Below are 13,395 nucleotides of genomic sequence, written 5' to 3'. Positions count from 1 at the left end.
GACCTGCAGTATCTTATCATTTCAACACGCAAACAATCCAAATAAGTTATTCATTAGGTATTCTACATTTTTTGTTTCTCACTAAGTCTTGAATATACCGTGTGCGTGTTACAGTTATCGTACATCACATTTTGGAGTAGCCAAATTTCTAATGCTCAGTAGCCACATGTGGCTAGTGTTTACTCTACTGAATAGTGCAACTCTAAGGGAAGAGCAGGGGGAGCAAATACATATGGAATGATGTGTACCACGAAGGAAATGTACATGGTACATTTAAAAACAGCATGGTGAAGTAAGGGAAGTAATGGGAGAGAAGTGGGGTAAGTAAGGAGAGGGAAGTAAGAGAAAAACCTCTCGGAGGACGTAACATCTAAGCTAGGGCCTGAGTCTTGATGAGCTATCCAACAGCATAAAGAGGCCAATGTGGATTGAGCAGAGTATGCAAGGGGCAAAGCGAAAAAAAAAAAAAAAAAAAAAAAAAAAAATCTGGGATATAGATGGGTAAAATAACTTTCCCAAATCCCCTAAGAAAAGAGCGGGGAAACAGACAAATCATACGAAGATCTGTACTGTGAGTGACTTGGTGTAGGGTCTTGTTTGCCTATTCATTCTTAGCACCAGGAACAGTACCTAGCTAATAACAGATCTTTGGTGAATCTGTGCGAAATAAGGGCAAACTGAACCCCAGGCTTCTGAGACCTAGGAAAGGAGATAGCAATATACTGATAAAGACACCAGTAGGTAGTGGGGATAGTTTGTTTCTTGTTGTTGTTGTTTTTCATTTTAATTGCCAATGGTTTGTCATAAGCAACCTAAGGCAATCATGAATACAAGAAGATTAAAGGACCTCAGTGAGTAACATTATTGGCTTCAGTAACCAGCACCTACTCCAGAAAAACATCCGGGAAAGGTTTCAACTGTCCTGACTTGCGTCAAGTACCCATAAGTGAACCGATTAGTGTGGACAGGGAAATGATGTGCCATGACTGGGTCAGCCCATGTCACGTACCCAACACTGTGGTCAGTAACAAGAAGGAGGATGTAGAGGACAATGGGCAAGAGACCCACAGGACGTCGTAAAGTCTGCTGTTTCCTTCTTAGAGTTTTTCTTTTATAGAGGTCGGTTATATATCCAATCTTCCTAACACCAGTTTCCTGGAATAGCAGAATTGTACATTATGTGTCTTTACAAATTGGGCTTCAGGCAAGAACACTCAGTGTTTTAGTGGCCACACATCAGTGATGAAACAACTCCTGGTCCTGTGAAAACCTCTCAGAATGGGTGGTCTAGTTCATGTCGTTCTGTGGTACTGCCTGCAGCATCACCTTCAATGGGGCCTGCACTTTAGCAAGCTTGTCTGTCCAAACTGCCATGTGAATGCCATTGTTCACGGCAATGGACAGGGACAGGATAAATCACATGCTTCAGCTCCATCAACGCTGTTAAGTGCTGCAGAAGACTCGTGAGCACAGGCATTGTAATGGGGTTGAAGACAAGGCTAGGGACACAGAGGTGGGAACAGTGGCTCAGGGCTGGGATGACAACAGAGAAAGTAGAGTCAGTTATCAGACAGTTGTCTATCTCCAGATGCTGCAGGGTCCCTGACACCGTCTCCAGCAGAGCCTGGAATGGCTCAGAAACTTCCCAGGATATCTGATTGTTACTCAGACTCAACAGTCTTAGGTGGCTAACCTCAGAGCTCTGGGATAGGACAGTGATGTCTCTGGTAGAAAGTCCACAGAAAGACACATACAGTGTATACAAATGAGATGGCAGGGCTCTGCAGCGAGAAAAAAGGAAGGCATTTCTGAAGAATGACGGCTGGATTAGAGCAAGCAGTCCTGAATTATAGATACTTACGACTCTAGAATAAAGTAATCTGTATATCCATTGCAACAGCAGTTAACACTGTGGACTTTACAGTCAGACTTAATAGATTTGTGACCCTAAGAAAGTTACTTTTCCACACTGAGATACAGTTTTTTTAATGTGCACAGTAGCAATTATTATAGAGGGTTGTGGGACAGATTAAGGGAAAAAGAATTTAACTGAGTGCCTACAGTATAATTAGCAGTGTATCTAGTTCAGTTATTTGATGGGGATGGGTCTGGGAAAGCAGCCGACTGAGAATTCCCTTTGACGAATTTCCAAATGACAAGTTCTCCATTCGGGTCCTAAGCCTCGGGGAAACTACAGGAACAAAACGATCTGGCGGTATTACCTATTGTGACCAGCCCATGGGGATGTGCATCAGTGCTACAGCGTCAGTTATTTCTCCGACTGAATGCCTCCCCTTCCTCTCTAGAAGGCTACACACTCCAGTAAAAGAAGGACTGTTGTCTTTTTCGCCAATATGTCAACAGACTTATCTTAGTGTCTGCACATGGTTGATTGACTGACTGACTGACCGGACACAGCTGACTTTCCTAATCCTGTCTTTCTCCTCAACGTGAGGGACCACACTCTCTAGCTTGGCCAGTTTAAAACACCCAGCATTGCCGTGCTGGTGTGGAAGGAGAAATAGGTTACAAAGTGCTTAAGAATATCTAAGAATAGTCGCACTCCTTTGTTCATAATGGGGCATTCAGGGAACCCAGGTCCCTCCCCAACCTCTCACCTGGAAATTTTGTCCAGCTGATCTGTGAGGCAGAAGCAAGACATGCTGAGTTCCTGGAGGTTGTTCATCTGCTCATGATGAGGGAGAAAAGTTAAGAAGTTTCTCCCCTTACAGGATTTTAAAAGGATTTTAGATAGACTAAGTCTGTCCTGGTGGATCACCTGTGCCAAAAGGGTGCTGACTTCACTCAAATAAGCCTGACCTACTTCCAGGTGATCAGCGCAGCCCAGATCCAGAAACTACAGGACGCTTTTGTGGGCAGACACTTGATGAATTTGCAAATCTCTGCAGCAGAGATGCAAGGACCCAAGGCTCTGCTCAACTTTACTCAAAAGGAAGGAAAAGAGTTGCCTTGTTCTCAAGGTACCATCAAAGGAAATGTCCACTAACAATCCCATGCGTTCCCTGGATGGGCCGAGACTCAGACTCTAAATGTACAATTTCTAGGCACCTAACACTTCGCTTGGCTTCTTCTATTTTCAGGATAGAGTGCTGAGAGTAAACACAAGACTGAAAACAAAATGGGAATGTGCTCCTGATCTCAGAGCATGTGGCTCTGCTGTGTGGGTCCTGCTTGAAATCCAGGACCCTCCGTTTTGGCCGTCTGCAGGAAGAGGAAGAGACAGAATATGAAAGGTGGCTGATTTTACTATAACCCAGCAACATCAATGAGGGGAAGGAGGGGCAAACCCTTTATCTTTGCTCTTCACTCTGTAAACAATCTACCAACAAATATTTTTCCATACAAACTCAACATCTTTTATTGTTTTTCCCATCCTTCCTTCTCCTCCGATCCTCCCCAGTCTGGTGTCCATGTTGTTCTTCTATGTAATCATACCCAGTAGGTACATCCATCAATAGTATTCTCAATCACCTCTATTCCATAATCACCTCTGTAAGACATTAGAGTCCTTAAGGTGACCCCAAGTGTTGGACTAACACCCTCACAGAGATCCTCAGCATTCACCATCAACTACCTTTGGGAGACTGTTAGGCCACCCCCTGCCTCAGGCTCCAGCATACCCTCCTGATGACTCACTATGTCTCTAGTGTGACTCCCTTACACTCAACGGTCCAACATGGAGACAACAGGAGGGCCAAATCCTCACCACGGCCTTTAGTTTCATCTTCTGCCCACCCAAGAAGGCAGTGATGAACAATGGAACAAAGAGGTCTCATGGGAGCTCCTCAAGAGCATGGATAGCTGCAGGCTCATCACTCAGCAGACTCCATGCAGCGAGCTCTAGCAGTGTGGCTGGCACCTTTTGGTCCATCGACATGAACCTGCTTTAGGGTGAGGAACATTAACAAATCCTGAGAAGATTTTCACAGTCTCTTGCCTGCCACCAAAGACAGCAGCAATAAATGAAATATGTATTGAACAAATATATGGTGAATCAAACAACCACTTCAGGAGACCTCTACTATGGACATGGAATAGAAATAGACTTGTATGTGTGTATAAATGTCTGTGTTTGTGTGTGTGTGTCTGTCTGTCTGTCTGTGTGTGTATACACACACATATATATTTAGATAAGATAAAATGCCATTTGAAATCAGCTGTAAGTCAGCAGAAGGCAATGTCGACCACCCAGGCACCTGCCTCCCAATGGTTTGTGTCAAAAGGATACAAACCAATCAGAAAGGAAGATGCAAATCTATACAGAAGCCACATCCTCATCATTACTTAGAAACAGATAATGCCAAATCTTTAGTAGTGAGTAGAAGGAGAAAAGGCATGAAATCCCAGCACAAGATCTGTCATGCTCTCATCACTAGGCTTTGTGGCATGCAAAGACAGACCAAGAAAAGCTGCAAGAGACACAGAGAAAGGAAGAGGCAAGGGGCTTAAAGTTGGTCTGAAACTACAGTTAAAATGACTGAGCCCAGACTAAGTCTAAAGAAATGCCAAAAAGGTGTCCCAGATAATAAGAGCAGGGACTATAGGGAAGGACCTCTAAAATATGTGTAATTTAAAGAGGTAGAGATGATCATAGAATGCAGTCTTTGGGTTGGGTGCAGTGGCTCACGCCTGTAATCCCATCACTTTAGGAGGCCCGAGGCAGGAGGACCACTGAGCCCAGGAGTTTCAGACCAGCCTAGGCAATATAGTGAGACCTCGTCTCTACGAAAACTTAAAACAGTGGCCGAGTGTGGTGGTGTGCGCCTGTGGTCCCAGCTACTCGGGAGGCTGAGGTGGGAGGATCGCTGGAGCCCAGGAGGCAGAAGTTGCAGTGAGCCGAGATCACACCCCTGCACTCCAGCCTGGGAGACAGAGCGAGACTCTATCTCAAAAAAAAAATAGAATAAAATAAAATAAAAGTAGCCTTTGAAGTCCACAGCTTCTGGGGAAGAGTAAGGGCAAAGAGAAAGGGAGAAGCATGCTTTGCCACTTTGGTAACGACGGGGAAAAGAAACAAAAGGGGAAAATGAAGAATCTTGCAAGACATAAGAGAACCACAGAATCAGAGCACTCCTAACTTCTTTGTCCGCTACCAAAACAAGCAAACGAAATCAGTAAATTTCAGGCCTGAATTTTTGTACACTGGCAGAAAATAGCACCATTAAAATAGGAATCCGGTAAAACAATCCAATATCATAAAAATGAACAAAAGGAAGGATAATTCCTTACAAAAACATTCCAGAAAGAGAAAAAGAGCAGAAGACAAAATTTCACACATATTAAACAACCATGAAACAGAAGGAAACTGTACGTCAACCCTCCAAACAGAATTAATTCCATTCAAACAAGCATTTGAGGATATAAAGCCTGCCGTGAATTAGAATACTATTTAAAACTCTAAACTCACAAATGGGCTGAGAAAAACGTCTGAAGTAATGATTTGATATCCAGCTCAACCGATCCTTCACTAATATCACAGCTTATGGAAAAACAGACAGGAACTTAGGAAATTACATACCCATCAGCCCTTCCTGAGGACTCCACTAGAGCAAGGGTCTGCAAACCATGGCCCATTGGTTGGAATATTTACTATATGGCTCTTTACAGAAAACGTTTGCTAACTTATATTCTAAAGGGTAAACTGGGATTGTGATTCCACAGGTAATGACAGGAAAATCTTCCCTACAACATCTGATGGCGAGCACTTGGTATCTAATACTAAAATGAAGGCGGAGCAAGGAAAACGACTAACGTGCATTTATTTTATATTGTGGAAAAAAAGAAATAGTGCAAGTAAAATAAGAGAAGTGAGAGAGATAGAAAAAAAAGAGAATAAACTTTTTTTTTTTCATAAGGCAGTAGATGAGTGTTAAAAGGAGACTGGGAGTTAAAAACAAACTAGTGGACCAGATAGTAAAATGTTCAATAAGAAAGCAGGTGCTAAAAATAATTTTTTTAATGACAAAGTTTACACGCTAACATTAAAATTGAAAATCCACAGTGAAGATATAATACTTAGGAATATTTATGCACCAAATAACATAGCAACCACCTTTGTAATGCCAAAAGGTATGGAGACATCGAAGCAAAATAATAATAGGAGATTTAATACATGGCAAGTCTCAGTACAAGGCAAATCCAGTGGTACAATAAAGAGACCTATACCGAAAATGTAAACAACACAATTAATAAGATACATTGTGTGTGTGTATACACACATAGGCATACGTACACACACATAAATCTACACCTTGGAAATAAAGAAGATACCACCTTGTCAAAAGCTGATGGCACGTTAACAAAACGTGATCATAATTACCTCACAGTGAAGACCTCGCTAATTTCCATAAAGTAGAAATATTACAACCAACCCTCTGCAATCACGATGCAACAAAAGTAGAACTTACTAACACAAACTGAAAGCGCAAAGGCTCTTCTACCTGGAAAAAATGTTAAGCCTTCTATTAAGCAAATGTCGAGATAAAGAGGAGATACAAACTCAAGTTACAGAAATATTTAAGAAGAGTGATAATGAGAGCTTACATATGAGAATCTGTAGAAGATATTTAAAGCAGTGATTGGAAGCAGATTCAGAGCACTAAATACTCTCATCAATGAAAATGAACGAATAAAATTAAACAAATTAAAGCATTGCCTCAAAAATCTAATAAAAGAACAACCCGGGAAACCAAAGGAAACACACATAAAGAAATAACATAAAAGCAGAAATTGCCGGCCTTAGTGGCTCACACCTGTAATCCAACCACTTTGAGAGGCTGAGGCGGGAGGATCACTTGAGGCCAGGAGTTTGAGACCAGCCTGGGCAACATAAGGAGACCCTGCCTCTACAGTAATAATAATAATAATAATAATAATGATTCATTAGCTGGGCGTGATGGAACATGCCTGTAGTCCTACTTACTGAGGAGGCGGAGGTGGGAAGATTGCTTGAGCCCAAGAACTCAAGGCTGCAGTGAGCTATGATCACAACGCTGCACTCCAGACTGAGTGATCCAGGGAGACTCGGTCACTAAAATGAATGAATGAATGAATAAATAAATACATAAGCAGATATTAATAAGATACATAGTAGAAAAACAATGTGTGTATATTTATTAAATCAAAATCCTGCGTTTTTTTTAATGGACAAACTCACTAGGTAGATTAATGAAGGAAGAAAGGGAGAGAGCACAAATATACAAAATAATAAATGACAAATGATAATCATTTAAACAGAAAAAATTAGGTTACTTTTCAAACCTGTGTATAAAGAAATTAAAAATACACATGAAATAAATAATTTCCTAGGAAAATACAGATTATCAAGATTTTTACTCTAATGCTGGAAGGCTTAAATTGGCCAATTTTCACAGAAAAAAATAGGAAAGGTTATTAAGGAATAACTCCCAAGAAGCACCTGGCTCAGATGCTATTACAGGTCAATTCTACTAAACCTTCAAAGATCAGATAGTACCAGAGCACCAATGCTCTATAAATTATTCAACAGCATTATAAAGGAAATTTTCATAACTCCCTTTATGAAGCAAGTGTGACATGGATAGATAAGTGTAGATGCAAAAATGCTAGATAAAATATTCGCAAACAACATCCAACAATATATTTAAAAAATCATAAATGTCTTCTTTGGAGAAGTGTCTGTTCATGTCCTCTGCCCACTTTTTGATGGGGTTGTTTGTTTTTTTCTTGTAAATTTGTTTGAGTTCATTGTAGATTCTGGATATTAGCCCTTTGTCAGATGAGTAGGTTGCAAAAATTTTCTCCCATTGTGTAGGTTGCCTGTTCACTCTGATGATAGTTTCTTTTGCTGTGCAGAAGCTCTTTAGTTTAATGAGATCCCATTTGTCGATTTTGGCTTTTGTTGCCATTGCTTTTGGTGTTTTAGACATGAAGTCCTTGCCCACGCCTATGTCCTGAATGGTATTGCCTAGGTTTTCTTGTAGGATTTTAATGGTTTTAGGTCTAACATATAAGTCTTTAATCCATCTTGAATTAATTTTTGTATAAGGTGTAAGGAAGGGATCCAGTTGCAGCTTTCTACATATGGCTAGCCAGTTTTCCCAGCACCATTTATTAAATAGGGAATCCTTTCCCCATTGCTTGTTTTTGTCAGGTTTGTCAAAGATCAGATAGTTGTAGCTATGCGGCATCATTTCTGAGGGCTCTGTTCTGTTCCATTGATCTATGTCTCTGTTGTGGTACCAGTACCATGCTGTTTTGGTTACTGTAGCCTTGTAGTATAGTTTAAAGTCAGGTAGCGTGATGCCTCCAGCTTTGTTCTTTTGGCTTAGGATTGACTTGGCGATGCGGGCTCTTTTTTGGTTCCATATGAAGTTTAAAGTAGTTTTTTCCAATTCTGTGAAGAAAGTCATTGGTAGCTTGATGGGGATGGCATTGAATCTATAAATTACCTTGGGCAGTATGGCCATTTTCACGATATTGATTCTTCCAACCCATGAGCATGGAATGTTCTTCCATTTGTTTGTATCCTCTTTTATTTCATTGAGCAGTGGTTTGTAGTTCTCCTTGAAGAGGTCCTTCACATCCCTTGTAAGTTGGATTCCTAGGTATTTTATTCTCTTTGAAGCAATTGTGAATGGGAGTTCACTCATGATTTGGCTCTCTGTTTGTCTGTTATTGGTGTACAAGAATGCTTGTGATTTTTGTACATTAATTTTGTATCCTGAGACTTTGCTGAAGTTGCTAATCAGCTTAAGGAGATTTTGGGCTGAGACAATGGGGTTTTCTAGATATACAATCATGTCATCTGCAAACAGGGACAATTTGACTTCCTCTTTTCCTAATTGAATACCCTTTATTTCCTTCTCCTGCCTGATTGCTCTGGCCAGAACTTCCAGCACTATGTTGAATAGGAGCGGTGAGAGAGGGCATCCCTGTCTTGTGCCAGTTTTCAGAGGGAATGCTTCCAGTTTTTGCCCATTCAGTATGATATTGGCTGTGGGTTTGTTGTAGATAGCTCTTATTATTTTGAGATACGTCCCATCAATACCTAATTTATTGAGAGTTTTTAGCATGAAGGGTTGTTGAATTTTAAACCACAGTGAGATACCATCTCACACCAGTTAGAATGGCCATCATTAAAAAATCAGGAAACAACAGGTGCTGAAGAGGATGTGGAGAAATAGGAACACTTTTACACTGTTGGTGGGACTGTAAACTAGTTCAACCATTGTGGAAGTCAGTGTGGCGATTCCTCAGGGATCTCGAACTAGAAATACCATTTGACCCAGCCATCCCATTACTGGGTATATACCCAAAGGACTATAAATCATGCTGCTATAAAGACACATGCACACGTATGTCTATTGCGGCACTATTCACAATAGCAAAGAGTTGGAACCAACCCAAATGTCCAACAACGATAGACTGGATTAAGAAAATGTGGCACATATACACCATGGAACACTATGCAGCCATAAAAAATGATGAGTTCGTGTCCTTTGTAGGGACATGGATGAAACTGGAAAACATCATTCTCAGTAAACTATCGCAAGGACAAAAAACCAAACACCGCATGTTCTCACTCATAGGTGGGAATTGAACAATGAGAACTCATGGACACAGGAAGGGGAACATCACACTCCGGGGACTGTTGTGGGGTGGGGGGAGGGGGGAGGGACAGCATTAGGAGATACACCTAATGCTAAATGACGAATTAATGGGTGCAGGAAATCAACATGGCACATGGATAGATATGTAACAAACCTGCACATTGTGCACATGTACCCTAAAACCCTAAAGTATAATAAAAAAAAAAAAAAAAAAAAAAAATCATAATATACTTTGGCAAAGTGGGATTTATCCCATCAATACAGATTGGTTCAATATTAGAAAGTACCTTGATATCATCCACCATATTAATACACTTCAACACAAATATCATATGGTTATCACCACAGATGTTGAAAAAGCCTTTGGAAAAATTCAACACCTCTTTATGTTAAAAAATAGAAAAGCCTTAAGAAAACAGGCACCACGGGATGCTTTCTTAACATGATAAAACATATATACCTAAGTCCTAATGCTAGTAACTTATTTAATGGGTTGGGGGGGCGGCACTCAAAGTTTTCCCTTGGGATCAGGAACAAGGAAAGCATGTCTACTACCTCACACCTATTCAATCTTGCATTACAAGTATTAGTCAACTGACCAGAGAAATCGATCATTTTCCTAGGAATGAATAAGAAGAACTAAAAAGCACAGCAAAGGAAACAATCAACAAAATGAAATGGCAGCTTACACACTGGGAGCAAATACTTGCGAAACATATATATGAATAAGGGGTTAATGTCCAAATTTTGTAAGGAAATCATACAACTCCATAGCAGAAAAACAATCAAATGTAAACAATGGGCAAGGGACCTGAATAGACATTTCTCCAAAGAAGACATACACACTGACTAACAGGTATATGAAAAACATCATTAATCATCAGGAAAATGCAGATAAAAGCTACTATGAGGCAACACCATACAACCATTAGCATAGCTATTATCAAAAAGCCAAGAGATGGCAAACATTGCCGAGTGTGTGGAGAAAAGGGAACCCTTGTACACTGCTGATGGCAATGTAGATAGGGACAACCATTATGGAAAACAGTATGGAGGTACCTAAAGAAATAGATTTTTTTTTCTGTTTTAGAAATACAATGGTAGTTCCACATTTTTCTATTTTAGAAAAAAAATATGGTAGTGAAAAACAGAACTATCATATGACCCAGCAACTCCTTTTCTGGGTATCTACTTAAAGGAAATAAAATAACCACCTTTTAAAAGTAGCTGATCTTTGAAAAGTATCTCAACTCCCATGTTCACTGCAGCATTAATCACAATAGCCAAGATACGGAAACAACCTAGGTGTCCATCAAGGGACAGATGGATACAGAAAATGCGCTGTATATATACACTTTAAAAAGGAGATCTTGCCATTTGCCAAAACATGGATGAATCTGGAGGACATTATGCTATAACAATGAAGTAATAGTGAAATAATCCAGATACAGAAAGAGAAATATTGCATGATCTCACTTCTACGTGGAATCTTAAAAAATAAAAGTAAAACAAAACTCAAATATACAGAGATACAGAATAAAGCAGTGGTTATCAGGGTCGGGGTGGGGAAGAGGGGATGGGAGGAGGAAAGGGGGAGATGTAGGTCAGAGGATGCAAAGTAGCAGATATGTAGGATGAAAGAGACTAGAGATCTAGTGCACGACATGCTGGAATACAGTTTGTACAATTGTACTATTAAATATGATGTGGGATTTCTGCTAAATGAATAGATTTTAGCGCCTCCTGCTACCAAAACCAAAAATGGGTCACTATGCGACATAATGGGTATGTTAATTTGTTCCACTACAGTAACCATTTTACTATCTATACGTGTCCCATGACACCGTGTTGTATACCTTAGATATACACAATGAAACTTACTTTTTACAAAGAGAAGTAAAGCCATCTCTATGTGCAGATGATATTATAGTATACCTGAAAAACCCTATAGAAACAATGATAAATCAACTGAACCAGTAAAACAAGTCATTAAGGTAGCAAAACATAAAATTAACATACAAAAATCAGCAGTCTTTTAATACACACATACACAAAAATAAGCAGCTGGAGGACACATTCACAGACAAAGCCCCATATACACTAGCAACAGGGATTAAAGTTTAGGAGTAAACTTGATAACAGCATTTATACAAGAAAACTTTTAAAATATGCCTGAATGACACCACAGGAGACTTGAACAAATGGAAACACATACGCTATCTGAGATGGTCTGAATGTTTGTGTACCCCCAAAATTACGATCTTGAAATTTTACCCGCAAGGTGATGCCATTAGGAGGTGGGGCCTTTTGAGAGGCGACTAGGTCATAAGGGTGGAGCCCTTATGAATGGGATTAGTTCTCTCATAAAAGAGGCTCCAGAGAGCTGCCTTGTCCCTTCCACCATGTTGAGGATAAAATTAGAAAGTACCATCGATGAGGAAGAGGGCCCTCACCAGACACCAAATCAGCCAGCATCTTTATCTTGGACTTGTCAGTCTCCAGACCTGCAAGAAATAAATTTCTGTTGTTTATAAACTACCTAGTCTATGGTATTTTGTAATAGCAGCCCAAACAGACTAAGTCACTGTCCTAGATGGAATAATCCAGCATTAAAAAGATGTCAGTTCTTCCTAAATTGGTGTATAAATTTAATTCAGTCTCAAAAATGCCAGCACACACTTTTATGCATTTAGGCAAATTGATAATAAAGTTAATATATTTTTGAAAACATGCAAGCATAGCCAGGAAACACGTGAAAAAGAAAATCTATGAGAGGGGACTTACGATATCAGCCAGAAAAGCACACTATAAAGCCTCTGTAATTACGACATTGGGGCACTGGTGCAAGAATAGACTAATAGCCCAGTGGACTAGAATAGAAAACTCAGAAATACAAGCAAATCATATGAAAGTTAGTACATGATAAAGATGGCACATAAACTCTCTAGGGCAAAGATGGACATTTAATAAATGGTCCTGGAACAACTGAGACGTCTGGAAAAATAAAGGTAGATCCATATAACACAGCAGGCACAAGAATAAACTGCAAATGGGTTAGAGATCTAAACATATCAAATGAAACCATGTAAGTTCTTGAAGAAAACATGGCAGTGGCCGGGGGAGGGGGGTGACTCACGCCTATAATCCCAGCACTTTGGGAGGCTGAGGCGGGTGGATCGCCTGAGGTCCGGAGTTTGAGACCAGCCTGGCCAACATGGTGAAACCCTGTCTCTACTAAAAATACGAAAATGAGCCAGGCGAGGTGGCGGGCGGCTGTAATCCCAGCTACTCAAGAGGCTGAGACAGGAGAATTGCTTGAACCTGGGAGGCAGAGGTTGCAGTGAGCCGAGATCGCGCCACTGCACTCCAGCCTGGACGACAGAGCGAGACTCCATGTCAACCAAAGAAAAGAAAGAGAAAGAAAAGAAAACAAAACAAAACATGGCAGAACCCCACTGTAGGGAAAGGCTTTCTAACTAGGATTCAAATTCCGGAGGCAATGAAAGAAAAAAATAATCAATCGATTTGACCACATAAGGATAAACAAAAGTGATGCAAATGCATCATAAATAAATCAAAAGGCAACTGACAAATTGGTATAAAGTACTTGCAGCACATATCGCAGACAACTGGATAATATTCCAAATATATAGAGAACTCTTAAATATTGAGGGATGAAGGACCACAACAGCAATAGAAATATGGGGGAAAGATATGAACAGATAATTCCAACAAAAAGTATAAAAACAGTCCTCAAATATATGATAAGTGTCAAAACTTGCTC

At 40.2% G+C, this 13,395-nt stretch overlaps 1 protein-coding gene across 5 annotated transcripts in view; it reads right to left on the bottom strand.

Annotated features, from left to right (window-relative positions):
- The window catches only part of LOC129475949 (nuclear RNA export factor 2-like), a 49,649-nt gene extending 37,538 nt beyond the window's left edge, over positions 1–12,111 (bottom strand). Inside the window, exons 1-2 of one of the 5 annotated variants that reach the window (XM_063635197.1) lie at positions 12,040–12,111; positions 6,944–7,051 (exon numbers count right to left, since the gene is read on the bottom strand). Coding sequence is in view for 2 of the 5 variants with exons in the window: in XM_063635194.1 (XP_063491264.1) it covers positions 12,065–12,086 (22 nt within the window). In the remaining 3 variants the exon portion in view is untranslated. Of the gene's footprint in view, positions 1–6,943; positions 7,052–11,492; positions 11,558–11,885; positions 12,019–12,039 lie in introns of those variants that run through there. The other 4 variants (XM_063635198.1, XM_063635196.1, XM_063635194.1 and 1 more) reach the window with 4 other exon arrangements.
- Between the last annotated feature and the right edge of the window lie 1,284 nt (positions 12,112–13,395).

The sequence above is a fragment of the Symphalangus syndactylus genome, chromosome X, assembly GCF_028878055.3.
Source record: "Symphalangus syndactylus isolate Jambi chromosome X, NHGRI_mSymSyn1-v2.1_pri, whole genome shotgun sequence".
Taxonomy (NCBI): Eukaryota; Metazoa; Chordata; class Mammalia; order Primates; family Hylobatidae; genus Symphalangus; species Symphalangus syndactylus.
This window is presented reverse-complemented; position numbering and strand designations above follow the sequence as displayed.